Here is a 17,464-nt window from a genome sequence, read left to right as displayed (position 1 = left end):
TCGAGCAGTGCAGTCGAGCAGTTAAGTCGAGTAGTCCGGTCGAGCAGTTGAATCGAGCTATTCAGTCAAGCAGTCAAGTCGATCTGCCTAATTAAGCAGTTGAGTCGAGCAGTCCAATCGAACAGTTCAGTCGAGCAGTTCAGTTAAGTAGTCCAGTCGGGCAATCAAATCGAGCAGTCTAATCGAGCAGTCCAGCAGTCGACCAGTGAGGTGACTGAGAATACAACCCATTGCTACTAAAGCATGACGTCCTGTCAGGGACCTGTTTTTAGTGACCGATAAGCCTCTTATCATGTCTTGTCTGTCAGAGTCCAGGTTTTCGGTACAGATATAAGCCTCTTATATAAATAGATAGAAGATAGATGGTGTATTTTCTTAACACATAAGCTAACGGGTGACAACTATAATTTTGGATTTTTTTTTCTCAAGCTGTCAAAAAAAAAAGACAAAGATACATGAAGAAGATCTGATTTACCGAAATTAAAGTTACATTATCCATTGTTGAAAAAAAATTATTGTACAATTGAAAACGGTCCGTAATCGGCTGTTCGGGGAAGCTTTTCGTTTGACTTCGAAACAGGAGCGTCGTACGGTCGTCATGTCAACGTCATGCGAATGCATCTCTTGATTCTACCAATCCACTGTTTGCAATTCGTGGTTTTCCAGTTATTTTTGTACACCAAGGAACTCAAAATCCCGAAGAAATGTCCGATTGGGCGCACTGAGACAGATTTTTCGGGTCGTGGTCAGTGCTGTTAATATTCATCAGCATAGCGTTCAAACTTCTGGATTATCAGTCTACCTTGCATTGAAAATCTGCTTGCTTTGATCAAACGTACATAATAACTAAATGCAGCAAGCATGAACTTCATGCACGAGAATATACAATATCAGCGCCCTGTGATATTGTAACAAACTGATATTCACGTTTGAGCAGTGAAAATCAATAAAAAAAATTTATGTTGTTATTTAGCATCTATTGCGTTCAGCTGTTGGACATAAGATTTTCTTTTCATTTACTGCATTTAAAATTGTTTTTTTTTTCTGAAGTGAATATCACCTTGTGGATTTGAAAATCACTTTCTCCTGTTCTATTTTCACGATATATTGAACTTGTATACTACGATGAAAATCACTGTGCAGTTGTACATACGAAACTCAGAGGCATAAAAAACAATGTATGCTAAGAAAAAAGATTTTCTGTTTTGTTTGAAATTCGGTGATAATTAAAGGCCCTGGTCGTGGTTTTTAGGTAAAAATGGGATCGAATGGGTACTCAGGAACGATTGTGTTTTTTTGGCGTAATGCGATGATGCTTTATTCGGTCAAAACACGTATTGTCCATCTGCATGACGTTTTTGTAGAAATGGGATCAAAATTTTCTTCAAACATTCGTCTGCTGCATCTTAATTGATAGCCAAACCAGAGGGCTTGTGGTTGAAGAAACGTGATATAGAACGATGTCCTTCTGCGTCCATAATTTTGGCTGGTCTTCCACTACCTTGCTTGCGATTAGTTGTTGGGCATCTTAGGATATGGTAAACAGTCGAAGCCGCAACATATTCGCTTTTTAAATGTTGTACCCTATACTTTTTGCCGAGATTTCTGTGGCAGTTCGTAGAACTCTGTACAACGCGCTCTCAAAATGCTTCTTGTTTTGACGTCATTTTAAGCAAAACGAGGCAAGCATAAACAAAACAAAAAATATTGACAAAAAGAGGAGAGAGAGAGCTAACACATACATACTCTCATTTCTCTCTGAGCTCGTTTGTTGTGGAGTATAGGGGCCTCAAAAAAATTTCAAAATTTTAGTTGTCACCCGTTAGATGAGTGAGACCTACTGATTGAAGAATTTGGCAGCGTAGCAGCTATAGTGCAAGCACAGAGCAGGGGTGACATTGCGCATCCCGTTTCGAGTGATTTTGGTTCGTTTCGACCACGTTAAACAAATGGGCGTCTCGAACGAAAATCACTCGAAACGAGATGCGCAATGTCACCCCAGAAGTGGAAGTTCGAACGATTCGGCGATCAAAACTAGTGATAGAGTCTTTTTTGTTTTTATTTTTCTTTAGGAAGGTTTTCGTATAGAAGCGAATAACTGCAACATAAGCAGAACGCTCGCTGCCAATCGCATAGCAGCTTTCACATGCTTTCGTGTGCATTCGTATGCGTTCGTGTGTTTTCGTGGAAAAAAGTGACTCGCCACCGCCAGGTTCGCTAGTATCTGCAGAAAGTAGCATGTACGTGTTTGGATTTCTACTTCCACTTCTGATCTGTGGTGCAAGCCAGCACCAAATGATTCAGAGTCAGAGATGCAAGTTATTTTTCCACCGGCTTCATTATAGAACTAAGAAAAGAAAAACTATGAAAATCTGTTCGAATGCCTGGGGCTGTTCACTTAAACGTAAATAAACTAACGCCCGGGAATAGAATGTATAAATTTTTTCTTTGAATTTCATTACCAACATTGATAAATTTCATATGTTAAAGATTGATATGACACTCGGGGTGGGGAACTCGGCTCCTTTCCACTGTGTACCTAATCGAATAAGTTTATTTTCACTCCCTCCACCCAGACAGATCCAGCCATGGCGGACAGTGTGCATTTCGTACAAACTATATGACCGACCGGGGTGCGACTTGTTTGTTTTTCTTTTGCAGAAGGCCGTTCTAAATCATATTTCTCGGCCAACTGGAAGTGTTTTCCTCTCACTGTCTTTCTGACAAGGAACGGAACTTTGTCGGGAACAGTGGCTATTGCAGCCAGTGGAAGCACAGCCTACTTTTTAGTTAGATCGAAATTGATCAAATTTATTCAAAGAATCTAATTTGAGAAAACTTTTGTTGTTGATAAATGTGGTTTTCTTTCTATCATTGTTTATTTATGGAAAATGCCCGTATACAAGTTACCTAAAAGTAATTTGTTTTGACTGACATGTTTGAGGAAGCTTAGTTTCAAGGCTGTTGCGTCGAATGTTAAAATCTAAATCATTTGCATTCGCGTCGTAAAACTTATGTCCGAAACATGCATCGACTATCACGTAATTCGTCGTCGGTTATTTGGTGAAACATGTTTATGCTCTTCTTTCCTCGAACTGCAGACTATGTCCACTTGAGAACCAGAGTTTCAAATTACTAACTGTCATCTGGTTCACTTTCTGGTTTTTCTGTCACGCTCGACATTCGACCTGGCCTTCACGAACGACCGTCATTCCAGGCAAAACTTTAACCAAATTGGACATCGTCGTTAGTCTTCTTTAGGTTGGCCGAAATGCCAAGGGCCAAGTGTGGCTGTGTGCGTACCAGTGTGAGTGCCATTACGGTTTATAGCGAAAGCTAAATCAGGGAAAAGTTCTTAACCTCTGCTTTCCCTATACACAGCCGGAACTCCGCTGACAACCTGCCAGTCTACGGGCCTACAGTGGTACGGCCAGCTCATCAGTGCAAGTGAATTTACGTCGCTTTTCGTATTTTTCGGTATAAATACGACGGTGAGACGCATACATACACAGACAAATGGACGTTCCGAACGAAAGGGAGAGAAAAAATTGAAGTTCGACCGTTGATCATCGAACCCAGAGCAGAGTGCTTATTAAAGCGTCGAACCACGTTCTTCACTTTCTTTCACATTGCCATTTTGTTCTTTTCCATACCCGGGCTTTCGGACTTAGACCGGCTGATCGGGGCTGATTGACGTGCTTCAGTCTAGAGATAGATGAAGTTTAGCCGAATTCGACCCATACATAGGCAGGATTAGACGAGAGAATGCTACCTAAGTCATGGAACATTATTGGAGAGGTTGGACAACGTAATTAATTGCGTCAGCTGCACTGTGGATGGACTTGCTTGCGTAATCGAAGGTGTACGTACGAAAGGCCGATGAAGGGCGACTGCAAAAAAACGTCGACTGAGGAAAAGTGAGTTTTGCACATGTTGGTGCACCAAAACGGTAAATAAGTGAGGTGACAGCTTCCAAGTTGCTTGGTTGGTACTCTCACTCAGGCTGATACGATCGGTACGATCGAGACGTAACATAAGAACAGGAAAAAAAATCAAGACAAATAAAGTTTTATTAGCATTTGCTCATCTTAATCCAACGGATTTTGTTAGATTGTTTTCCAAACGCCTCTAACCGAAAATCCATTATCCTTTCGTTCCGATGTTTCGGAATGGGCATTCGATTTGATGAAGGGGAAGAGGTATCAAGGAATATAATGTAAAGTTTGAGGCGTAGGAATACAACGCAAACAGCATCGCCAATCTGCGGTCCTTTCCCGGTACCTGAAGCTAAAAAAGCTAAAAAGTCTGGCTTCCACTGTTGTGTGCATTATGTCTTTTCTCGATCTGAAAAGTCATTACGCTCGAGGAGGCTGCGGACGGGGCACCGCACAGGATCTGCTGGATTCGGGCGGGTGATTGACGAAGGTGCAGCGTGAAACACCCGCGGTAGTGTGGGCTGTTGTGGCTGGTGGTTTGAAGGGATGTGAGCTGAATTTTTAATTTTTTTTTGTTTCCATTCCCACTCCGACCGAAGCCGCGAATAGGGCCAACCAGATGCGGATGGGGATCGGAGTACGATCATCGGTGCTTCACAGAGGAATAAACGATGAGCAGAAATAAAAGATATATAGAAGAAAGAATTAAACAGCGAGTCCCGAACAAAGCATCAGAAGGAGATGGAAACCGAAACGATTCAATTTCTAAACAAATCTTACAACTCTCGGAGAAGAGTAGAAGAAAAAGAAGAAGTAGAAGTAAAATCGTTCGTAAATCAAACATGTGCTGTTTGGTTCTTGTTCTAGTATTTGGACGGATTTCTTATTTCCAATGGAGAATCACAACGGCAGACAGCAGCAGCACCAGCAGCAGTTTGTGTCGCCGTTGACGGGATGCCTCGCGTAGGCGCTGCTTACGGTTTTGAGGTGAGCAGCCCAATCAATCATCAGTATAAGCGGTGCGGTGAGTTTATTGCTAGCTCGCGATCGAGTTAACGGTGTGAATTGCAGCCAAAGTGTTGCTATCGTTCACTTGGCTGCGATGGTTGTCAATAACGCGCCCACGCACGCAGCCGTCACTGACGGGCGTTCGCGTTGTGCGTGTTTTTCACTTTCGTTGTCTAGCCCATACGTCGATCTGTGGGCTGAAAAAGGAGGTCAGTTCTGCCGGGTCCAGCTTGTCGATGTACATAATCTTTCTTTACATATTATATCTCTTCAGACCGAGGCGATTTCCCATGAATGCAACAGCCGCATCGGCCGTTTGTTTCAGATAAATTATATCCCGAAACACATGTTCCTTAATCTTCCCACTTTTCTCACCCCGCAGCAGTCGCCCCGCACCGTGTTCTGCGTTATCCTTGGCTTGTTTGTATCCTCTGCACCGTTTCTCTCTTGTTCTGAGTTTTCTTTTCCTTTGGTGGTGGGCTTAGTTCAGTGCTGCTACAGGCTTGCTACAAATAAGGGCATTTATGGGATCAAGAAAACAAAGCCCGAGCACACAGCAGCAGCGTAGCAGGCCAGACCTCTAGCTAGCATAGGAGAAGGTAGCGGGTATGAAATTTGACTCGTTCGCGGCCCCTCCCTTTCTCTCCCTCAACCGCCTTTGGAGTGTTTTTCACTTGACCGTGCATTGCCGATCGATCGCAGGTGGCGGCGGGTGTATTGTTTGCTGACTTTTCTCTCCTCTGCTGCTGGATAGTGTGCTGCTCGCGGGTCGGATCTCCAGAGCGCAGCCAGCGGCGGCACTCGATGAGGTCCTTGTTGTTTGCTGGGAAGCTCGGATGATGAGAATTATTTTTGTTTGGGAAAATGGACCGAAAAGATGTTTTTACTTTTTGCCTTGTAATTATCTAAATTAGATTCAAATACTACTTGAGGCTTCCTATGTTACTTGGTTGCGTCATTACTTACTACTGCGATGCAGCTGCTGATGAAAAAGCAGGGTTTTGTTTTATTTTTCTTGTTGAAAAAAAGGAGATACACGAGGAGCCTTCTGGATTTTGTAGTTTTGATTCATCTAGACGCAGTTCAATTTGCCATTCTCTGCCCAATGGCGAGTAATTAGAGGTCAAAGAGAGGATATTTTTTATTGAAAAGACCGCCAGCTTCCAAATAACCAGAGGTATACTGTATTTTTGGTGGGTTCCTAATAAGGAGCCTTGTGTATAAACGTCTTTAGAAAACTTAACATCCTTCTTTATTAACAGAGTTCGCAGCCGATAACTAAAGTACAAGACAATTACGGATCTAATCCAACGGTTCTACGGACTCTAGCAGCTCCACCCAACCGAGATTCGAACGTATGGAAACAGGAATCACGGCTTATGCAACCAACATAAGCTAAGTATGGAAAACTAATTTTTAAAAAATTTCCAAGGAAAATGCTCTATAGCTCTGCACTCGATAGAGATAGAAATGTCATTTTTTCAGCAACATTGTTTGCCTTTATATTTTCCATAACTTTGCCGAAGAAACCATGTGTTTATCTACTAACACAAAAAAATGGACGCGTATCGAGCTTTTAGCTAACGCGAAACACATAAACCGTATGCTTGCCGTACTCTCGTTTGGGGGGTTGGGGACAAGCGAAACCCATGCAAGTTTATAGTACTCGACTTCAAGACGAAGCGCTGATTTCATAAATACGCTTATACCCCATTTTTCCCCATGGGCTAATGATTCTTTGGAAATTTAAGACTTAAATATGCGATAATTCAGCAAGTAAAGGTCCAAGAGATTTGCGGTCTTCTGCAAAAACGTGTATTTTGAAAGCTTTGATAACTGCTTAGAACATTGCATTCTTGTAAAATGCAACTGAGAAAAGCTAAGTATGAAAAACCAATTTTTAAAGAAGTTTTAAAGAATATGCCCTATAGTTCAGCACTCCATAAAGATAGAAGTTTTAGATCTTGAGCAAAGTTGCTTGTTTTTACAATATTTACAATTTTGCCGAAGCAACTACGTCTATACAGTAATGACCCGATTTTGTCACCCCCATGATGAATTTAGGGGTGACAAAAACGGGGCAGTGACAAAATCGGGTATTTTTTCAATTTTTTATTTTTTTGCAGATAACTTAGAACGAACTACATATACTTCATTCTGATCACTTTAAGGACATGTCGCACTTCCTTCTACCTTTCTGTGGACATTTGTCACCTTTTCACAGCACTCCCAAAGGTATGAAAACACGCGTTTTTTAATTGCGCCGAAATGGTTGATTATACTGGTTAACTATGTTCAGAGAAATTTCACAGTGTAAGAAGCTCTTTCTTATGGTATGAACGATTCTTTGATTAACCCCCCTAAAAGTAAGATAGAAAATTTATTTTTCAAGCAGTAAGAGATAGAGCAAAACAATGTTCTACAAAACTTTTGAGAAGATTATTATAAAGAACTTTGCCAAAGAAAGTAACCTTCTAGCTATTATAGTTGTGGAGATAAGAAACAACTTTTGTGGAAACTCCACGATAATCAACTTGGTGAACATAATTCTTTTCGCAGTGTTTTAACACATTTGACATACTAAGCTTTTGATAAATCAAAAGCGTGACAAAATCGGGTAAAAAACGTGACAAAATCGGGGGTGACAAAATCGGGTTACCACTGTATTTCCTAACATAAAAAAGTTATTTTTTTATTTTTTCATTATAGTAAGCGATGTCAAACTTTTGACAGTTTTAGATTAAGGGGAATATTCATACGAACTGAAGTGCTGACGACGATAAATGATAAAATGAAAACAAAAGACACTAGGAAAAAAGTTCCGCTTTTCGCCCTTTTGGACTACTGTGCAGTTCAACTTTGATTCAAGAATAACCCCAGCGTATTTAACTTGGTCTGTAATGGCGATTTCAGAGTCAAAAAAATTGCAGAGGACGGATACCACTTATTATTCTTTTATTTGTAAAAAGTATCATCGAAGTCTTGCCCGGATTAACTGACAGTCGGATTTGCCGACACCATTGTTCAGCAACATGCAAAGCTTCTTGCATTCATCTAAGTCAAACAGTGTGCTTTCACACAAACCGGAGATCAATATATGATAATCATCCGCAAAGCCATAAGTTGAAAAACGCAGAGCATTTAATTTGCTTAGTGAGCTATCCGCAACTAGGCTCCATAGGAGTGGTGACAGAACACCACCCTGAGGGCAGCCACAGATGCTCAGCTTCCTTATTTCCGCTAGTCTCAATGATGAGCAAAGAATCCGGTTGCTAAGCATTTGGTGTATCCAGCTTATTATGGTAGATGGAACTCATTGGTTTTGTGATGCTTCCAGTATAGAATTGAAAGATACGTTATCAAAAGCTCCTCCGGTATCGAGAAATACTCCTAAACAGGAAGTTTTGTGAGAAAATGCTTTCTCGATCTTGTATACAACATTATGTAACAGAGTTACAGTAGATCTTCCACAATTCCAAAATCGACTGTTGCCGGTTTTCGCTGTTATTTTGCAGGGGCACTGGGAATAACTTGCTTACTGCTCGACGGAAGATTCCGGACGCTGTCTATACATCAGCAACACGTACAACACTGTCCTTGCCTGAGTAAACTGCGATGACCCTTCCCAACCTCCACGCTTGCGCAGGCTGGTTATCTTCCGCTAATAGAACCACTGTGCCTACGTCGATGTTGGGTTGGGGCTCTTGGTCCATTTCGTTCTGGATTGTAAAGTGGATTGGTATTCTCTAGACCACCTTTTCCAAAAGTGATCCCGCAGCTGATTGAGGTACTGCTATCTCGTCAAACGATTGGCTGGAAAGGCCGACCAAACCTCAGATGGGCTGGAGATATCGGTCGTGGATCATTCGGAGCATTGGGCGAAGAGTACAATGGCCGGGAGTTGACGATTGACTCAACATGAGTCAGCACGGTATAGAACTCTTTAAAGGTCAAGGTCACGTTTCCCAGAGTTCTGGCTAAATGCAGGTTTACCACCTTTACTCCGGCTTCCCATAATCCTCCGAAGTTAGGCGATCTCGGTGGAATAAACTCCCATTCCACTTCACGGCGTAGTAGAAAATCATTTATTTTGGCCTTCGTAGTTTCACTAGCGAATAGGGCCCGTAACTGGCACAGCTCTTTGAATGCGCTAAGAAAGTTGGTTCCGTTGTCGGAAAATATTCTGCGCACCATGCCTCATCGATTGACAAAGCAGTCTAGTGCGGCCAGGAATGCTTCCGATGACAAGTCTGACATAAGTTCGAGGTGAATTGCCTTCGAGACTAGGCACACGAATAAAGCAATGTACGCCTTCACGATTCTTGGTTTATACTTACCCTCCTTCACTGAAATTGGCCCAGCATAATCGATGCCAGTTAACTCGAACAATTTTCACTCGGGATTCAGGAATATTTCCCATTAACGGTTGGATCATCTTCGGTTTCGTGCGGAAACCTCTCAGGCAATTGTGGATCACCTTGTGAATAGTTGAACGAGCGTTGATGGTCCAAAATTTTTGACGAATGACTGCCAAAACTCCGGACTGTCCTTCGAGGATTTTTTTGATCAGTAACTCCGTTAGTCGGTGCTTTTGAGGAAGCAATAGTTGATGCTTGGCTCAAAGGGTATTTTCGAATTTTGCAAACGTCCACCGACTCGTAGGAAACCGTCGTTGTCTATGAACGGCAGCAACGCGGCCAAACGCTTTGGTATCTCACCACGTTGAATGCACTGGATCTCTTCCTGTAGTTCGGCCTGTTGCAGGACACCCATACTATAATCCATCGCCTTACGCATGTCCTGTACGGTCAATCGGTTACACGAATCTCGCTCATCTTTGGGAGTTCGAAAACGGCGGACGAGGCGCGCTATATGGGCATAAACACGCTGCAACTTGTAAAAGGAATCGAAACGTTCGAAGCTGGGTTCCGGTTTCGTCACAATCGGGTTTGCGATAACCACATCCTTCAACTCAGGAATTAGCTCATCAGGAACATCTTCTATCGGCTCAGTCTCGTAGTACGCTTCACAAAGAAAGGATGAACCGTTCCACCACAGCTGATATCCGCCGGGTTTTGGCCCGTGCTGACGTAATTCCAATGGCAGTGTTCAGTCAGCCTGTTGGTTTGGATCACACGGTTGCGAACGAAGACCTGGAGCCGATCCAAGGTTTTCTTCATCCAAGCCAACGCTATTTGGCTATCGGACCATAGTTTGATTTCTCGGATTTGCAGCTTCAAGGTTTAGCTTATTTACCAGCTTGGCCAGCAATAAGGAGCTCTAGTCTAGGAATGGTCATCTCACGAAGAGATGCTACCTTAGATTTGCTGCACAGGAGATGCGACACTGCTGACCCGTCTTTATCAATACAGCGAAGGTACACACACGCACCATAGGCGTATTTTGAAGCATCGGCGAAACCATGGATTTCCATTGCCTCCGTGTCAAGAATTACGACGCATCTTGAGACCACGAGGTTGTAAAGTGGAACTCCGTCCACCGCTGAAGTAAGTCGCCTTCCACAGGGTCATCCCATCCAAGGTTGGAAGCCCACAGGTACTGCATAATCATTTTCGCTTCGACGATTAGCGGTGAAACGAGTCCCAGGGGGTCAAACAACTTCGCGATCTGGGTCAGGACACTCCGCTTCGTCATCTTGTCTTCGACCCTTGTCGAATCAGATGATTTGTGGCGAAACAGGAACAGGTTTTTCTTCGGGTCCCACAAGAGTTCCAAAGCCGTCATCACTTCATTAGCACTAGAGTCCTGAATGGGTACCAGGGTTTCTTGATTCGCTTCAGGAATTCCGTCAAGCACTTCCTCCGAATTGAAACAACACTTTCGGATAGGGAATCCACCCTTCAGCATCAACATCTCCAGATCACGGCGAAACTTCTTGGCTGACTCAATCGAATCCGAGCCAGACAGGATGTCGTCCATGTAGAAATCGTCTGTGAGGGATCGACGAGAATTTGCCACTACATTTTCGTCACATCAACGTTGAAAACTTAGGCATGGGTTCGGAAACGTAGCACGATGCTGAACAGGTCACTTTGGCTGGTTGGTCCTGTCATCAGCACGTCATTCAAAGAAAGTTCGCTAGCCTTGGTTGTCGCATCAAACACAACACGGAGCTTTGCGCTGCTACTGGATGGCTTCAAGATACAGTAATGCGGCAGGTCATATGTCTGGAGATTAGGAGGATCTTCTTCTTCCTTCATTTCACGGCAGTGACCCAGTGATCGGTATTCGCCTTCAGCCTCCAGCCTTCAGGTCTGAATCTCGAGGCAATCTCTTTTCCAATAAAAGAAATCGTTTCAACGCCAGGGATTTGAAGCTTCCCAATTGGTTTACTGATTCTCTAACTGGTAGCTGTATCACAAATCGTCCTTCCGCATCATGACGATATGTTCGCTGGAAGTGTTCCTTAAAACGCTCTTCCTCAGTCGTCATCATTGCTCGTTCACCGATATTCTTGTTCGACGAACCGATGCAAGCACGCTTCCAATCGGTCACTGCTAAGTAAGCACACACTGGAGAATCCTCTTCTGTATCATCGTACGAGCCAGCTACGACCCATCAGAACTGCGTCTCGTACAAGGTAGGTAGATGGTTGGCTAGTTTGAGTTGGCCTTGCTTCAAAATGTCGAAGAAATCAGCAATCAGCACATCCACTTCCCGTGGATGGTTAAACGAAACGTCAGCCAACACAATATCTGATGGAATATGCCAGGAGTCCACTCGTAGTACTAATAATTACAAATGAGATAGGAGTGGCTAAAGCTCTTTTAGGTTTAAAACCACTCTCATCCACTCCGATAATTAAATGTTTACGCTCACTGAAACGATTTCCAGAGATCGCTAGCACACGCCAAAATCTTGTGTCTAGGTTCGGGTTTAATCTTGTAATGTTTTTAACCCTCTCTGTCCCAAGGGTATTTGTGTGGAACGAGCGATTCGTCAAGCACAAGTATACGGCTTGTAAAACCATGTTTTTATTACGTTCTGATATCGAAATATTCGCATTTAGATGCCTTAAAATTTTAATCGGCTGATTTTAGTATTGGAAGTCATGGATCACCTGTGCTACCATGGGACAGAGAGGGTTAATGATTTCTGAATACAGTCATCTAGTCTGTCCGCATACAGGCAGTAATCCAACCACTCTGTGAAGTGGCGGTGGCGGAGTGTATGGTTTCACTGACACTTAAAAGTCGATCTGATTTATTATTCAATTCAGCCAAAGCAGATTTGAGCCACTCTAGGCTAGACTTAACATCCTTCTTTATTAACAGAGTTCGCAGTCGATAACTAAAGTAAAAGACAATTACGGAACTAGTACAACGGGGCTACTGACGCTAGCAGCTCCGCCCAACCGAGATTCGAACATATGACGACTGTTTTGTTAGATCAGCATCGTACGCATCGATGCTAACTGGGCGGTTGCGCTCCTACATCTTCAATATTAAATCAATAGAATCGCTGGTCGCATAATTTTGTGAATTCACCATTCGCCTTTCGATAAAACAAAAAGTTTTTTTTACCTGAGCTCTGTTTGATCCTCCGCTCGTAGGTTGGGCAGGCAATGAACCATAGTTCACCCCAACACCTCCAACACCGATCATGTGGCATCCACCAGCTATGGTGACGTTTTTTCCTCGTTCCTTACCCTCTCTCCTACACCGACGAATGATGTGGGCGGCGAATACCTAATGTAGGCGCTGCTATCGCATGATCGATCGACCGCCCAATTCGATGTAAACCGCAAAATCGAGTGCACTGCAGGCAGACAGACAAGCAAGCAAGCAAGCATCCAACGCTTCCAACCACGATCGAATCGATTTCAAGTTAAACCCTTTTCCAAGATTCGGAGCCATATAGCGAGTTGCTGGTTTTTTTTCTTTCGTTCCCAGTTCGAGCCGAAAAATTGAACCGAACCATTACACGAAACTGGATACTTTTCGCTGAACTGGTGGGCTGCTTATTTTCTCTCCAGCGCACGCAGGAGACACAGAAGCTCAGGGGGGGTCGGATGAAGGACGAAACTTAATCCCTTCTCCAACCGCGGCGGGCTACCGATCAACAAAGGAGAAAACCTAAACGGATGTGGCAGCGTCCATTTGATGGGTCCGTCATTGTCCTCCGCGCATGTGTTGGTATGCGCTGTGACGATCGATCTGCTTCGGTTTCTTCGAAACTAGGTTCGGCACCCGAAAAGTTTCGAATTACAGACCTTTGTCAGTATAGAATACAAATGAAAATCCGACGGTTCTCATGGTCTTCTACACTGCGGTGTGACGTCTCCGAAGACTGATAATGTAAACTGTTGAGGGTCTAAAATAGGTAACCCTAAAAGTGCAGTTATTCCAAGTTGTGACACCAAATTGTTGTATGTTTCATGGAAGGTAAATTCGGTGCGATTTGTTTGCAAGTCGAATTATAAAACGAACGATTGGTTGGCGCCACCATTAGGACGGAACCTAAAAGGTAGCTGTCAAAACAAAACGCCCGAACTTGGCAGGTAGTGTGTACTGTTATACGGGGATCGGCAAGACGGGCACATACAAAGGGGCAATAAACTACACTTGTTTACGATCCTGTCGCAGACACGACACCGAAGCAAGTGGAAAAATCAAAGAGTGCTTTGGTTTCACCTTTTCTGACAGACGGGGAAAGTAGACTGGCAAATGGTTTTCGCGTAATTTGCGTCTCACTGCTGCGCGGAAGTTTTCCATTGACGGAAGTGACACATGCGCGACGATTATCACGGCTCGTGATAATGCACGATCGATAGCCTGACCTGGTGCAAACAAACACTCTCGATTGACTGGCGCCAGACCATAAAGTTCCGATCTTTATTGCTTCTATTTCTATTTCGTTGTATATTTCAGGAGTTTTGAATAGGTAGCAAATGGCGCGATAAGTGATTTAAAATTTATTGTTTGTGATCAATCGGTAAACTGCCAATGTTCTCGCTCGGGTTTGCAGCTATCATTGCTGATTGCGTGAGTTTAATCGTTTCTGTGATTGTATGTCAGCAGGATGTTTAAAATATGCGCATTCGATTATTGGCGCCTGGTTTATTAGGCAACGATTTCTACAACCGAGAGAAAAAAAACCAAACAAAACATTGCACGTTTGCACGTACTGCTCAACCATGGAGTCAAAATTTGCTTCTCTCTAACACCAGCAGATGTCGCAGGAGACCGAATGCAAATACTTTCCCACCCACACCGTTTGCGAATGCGAAACTCGCATGTCCATCGCGTCTCACCAATTTGTCTGCGAGTGTCAACTATGCAGGCAGGCAACTTTCACGACTTCACAAATGAGGTGCTAAACAATGATTTTATTCCCGATGTCGTCTGCCATCACGCTGTCATCTTTTGCCTTAATCCCGAGTGACATTTTACGAGCTTGACTTTCAACGGGAGGAAGGTTCTACTGCGCGCATCTGCTGGCGCGGATTGGTGCAACATTCAGCATCATCTTTTTTGTTTTGTTTCCGTGCAAAATTAGCCTAATCCAAAGGCGCACTGCAAAATTTTCCTTTGTTTTGGTTCGGCCGCCTTCGATCGGGACAGTGCACCAGCAGAGCAGAGCAGACTGCGGTGGGTGCGACCAACTGTCAGCTGGTTAATGTTTGTGTTTATTTGAATGTCAGGCTGCCGCTCGCGAGCGAATCGCGTTCCTCCAGGAGAAAGGGTTATAAATTATTTGCCGAAGCACTGCGGATTATTTACTGCCCGGTTGGTTTGAAAAATTTTCAATGAAAAATTTGCCAAACATCACACCTACGTTTTGATGGCGGGCGGCGGTCCGCCGGCCCGGGTATGTAGGGAAAGAACCTACAAGTGTGCGGTTGTAATTTATTAGCCTTGCTAAATTCCATCACGCTTTTGTTTGCGCATAATTTTGACGTAATGCTCGCGTGAAATCACGGCTAAGTGCTTGTTTGACGAGTTTTATCGACAAACTGCGGTCTCTTTCGGCGATGGTTATTGTTTCAACAAACAAGAATTATCGCTTCAGTCGTCTCCCCGACAGCGGGCGACGGCTGATGCAGGGAAAGTTGGCCAGAACGGTGTCCTGGTGGCTGTTTAACGCGATCAAATGTGCTCGTAAAAAACGAAGTGCAGCAGAGGATCGTTACTTTCTGGATGGTCCGGTTCTTTTCTTATGGAGCATGCAACCTTGACATGCCATTAGACATCGGCCGGAGAAGGAAATTTCTTTTATAGTTACTACTAGATACATAGTCTGGTAGATAAAATATCAAGCAAACTGGCGTCCCTGATTTATGAAAAAATATCTAGTACCCCGAAAAGATATGCAAACTCTTGCGGACCATTCTCGTATGTTCGAATCTCGGCCGGGCGTTGCTAGAGCCAGTAGAATCCTTGCACCAGCCCGGTAATTGTCCTGTACTCTAATAGATCAGCAGCAAAATCTATCGATAACGAAGGGCCAAGTCTTAAAGATGTTTATAATCCAAAACTTTGCTTTCCTAACAAAACTTATTCGTTAATAGGTGAACAATTCTTTAAAAACTGGCTTGAATCTCATTGAATTTATTTGATTCAATTTTCATTGCAATTGCAGTACTTTTTTTAACAACTGTTGTAAAACGAATAGTCCAGGGTGATTGATTCCATGTTTAAAGTTCAAATTGGCTCTAGATTTTCGCTGGACTCATATCTAGTGACTTAAAATTTAGTCCAGTTCTGAAGCTTTGAACACCTTAACAAATTTTCTAACCTCAACTTCTGTTTTTTTTTCTCTTCATCCCAGGCACGTACAAGCAATGGATTTGGAGGCAGCGTACGAAGCACTAGCGGACTACTCGCTCCAGGAGGCACCCTTCTACGAAGCACCGCTTAAGGTGACGTCCCCACAGTCGCAAAATCCGTACGCATTGTTGCGATCTGGTCAGATGGCTGCGTCCTCGCTGATGCTAACCGGTGGTACTACCGGCGGTGGCGGTGGGGGAACCGCCGGTGGCGGCAAACTGATGCCATTGAACTTTAGTACGAGCGGTGTCGGTACTGGCGGCGGCGGTGGTCAGTCTTCTTCCGGGGTACCGTCGCTGGTGCCGGCCCTTGTACCGTCGTCCGGTGCCGGTGGTCTCCAGAAAACGAAGAAAAATTTCAAAAAATCCGTCAGCTTTCTGCCGACGTTCGTACAGGTGAGTGCGTCCTTTGCATGGGTAATCAATCGGTATGCAGCGTGGCTTCCCATCATGATTATTTACATTTTATTGTTGCCATTAGAAACGTGATGGTTGTTGTGATTGCTTTTGTTAAAAATTTTATGCATTAGGCAGGTTTGGTGTATTGTTATTAAATTTATTCTTATTGTTTTTGACAAAATATCCATTTGGCGTCGGGTGGATCCACCGATCAGAATAAATGCAATCTACTTCTAACGAAAAAGGAAGTTGAGCATATGAAATATTCATTTGAATAATTGAACATACTACAAGTAGCTGTTTTTTCACGTGATTCTTTCGATATGGAGTTGATTGCATCATCTATTTATTTTGCTGTGGCGTCATGATGAAGTTACAACAGCTCACTAATTTGCTGATATCGTGCCTCGTCATAATAGTCAATCAAAACATCTGATGCAGACGGCGGCTTTGATAAGCGTACCTCAAAACTGTGTTTCCTTATGGACAAGGAAGCCTTTATCGCCTTTTTCGTCAGAATTCATGCGACGAAATAATGAATGATACCGTATCGCTTCAATTACATCGCAGTGACGATGTCAACAAAAAGAAAAACTGGCGTGCGCTGGAAAGCAAGCAAGCTGTGAAAAGTAGGCAGCGATCTTTATTGTGACAGTTTTGCTTGTTTTCAGTGCACTGCTGCCTTCCCACCGCGTGTTGCTCTTGTTTCGCCATTCACTGATAGAGAGAAAAGAAGAGCAAAAAAAAAAAGACAGACAAAGTGACAAACGGACCGGGAAAGTTTAAAAATTGTCTGGTCGAATTATAATCGCATATTTAACGGGTTTAATTATGAAGCTGTCACATTCTTACTTTGCAGCTCGATCGTCTGCTTTTGCTCGAGTCTCTGGATCACAGGCAAGAATGTGCGCGAATGGTGATCATTGCGAGATAGTCCCTCTGCGGGGAAATGAAATACATATGAGAAGTTAGAAACATTACGCGTCATTATTATTGTTTATCGATCCGACGATGGTGATCATGGCAGTGCGGACAGTCCCAAAATAATGTTCAAATCGTCGGGAACTTTTACCAAATAACCGGCACAGATTTGTTTACATTTGAAGATTTATATTGCTAACGCTGCACTTAAATGTAGCGCCACTAATGCAAATGTTCCCTCTAAACAGCGGGTCACTTGAGATGAATGTCTGCAATGTAAACCCACTAACAGTGAATGTTTGCCTTCGTTTCGTAGCTACAATTGACATTTGTATTATAAGACGTCATAGAACAAAGGTTCTTCGATGACGCTGATCGAATATACAGTATGACCCCTTGAAAGGCCACTACA

The 17,464-nt window shown here is 43.4% G+C and overlaps 1 protein-coding gene across 1 annotated transcript in view; it reads left to right on the top strand.

The window, feature by feature from the left end:
* Positions 1 to 17,464, top strand: part of LOC128737120 (ETS-like protein pointed) — a 228,667-nt gene that overhangs the window by 10,664 nt on the left and 200,539 nt on the right. The window contains exon 2 of the mRNA XM_053831723.1: positions 15,735 to 16,128. Within this exon, the coding sequence (XP_053687698.1) occupies positions 15,748 to 16,128 (381 nt within the window). The 5' untranslated portion in view covers positions 15,735 to 15,747. The remainder of the gene's footprint in view (positions 1 to 15,734; positions 16,129 to 17,464) is intronic.

Source organism: Sabethes cyaneus, chromosome 1 (assembly GCF_943734655.1).
Source record: "Sabethes cyaneus chromosome 1, idSabCyanKW18_F2, whole genome shotgun sequence".
Taxonomy (NCBI): Eukaryota; Metazoa; Arthropoda; class Insecta; order Diptera; family Culicidae; genus Sabethes; species Sabethes cyaneus.
Note: the sequence above shows the minus strand (reverse complement) of the source record. Positions and strands in the feature narration are given on the sequence as shown.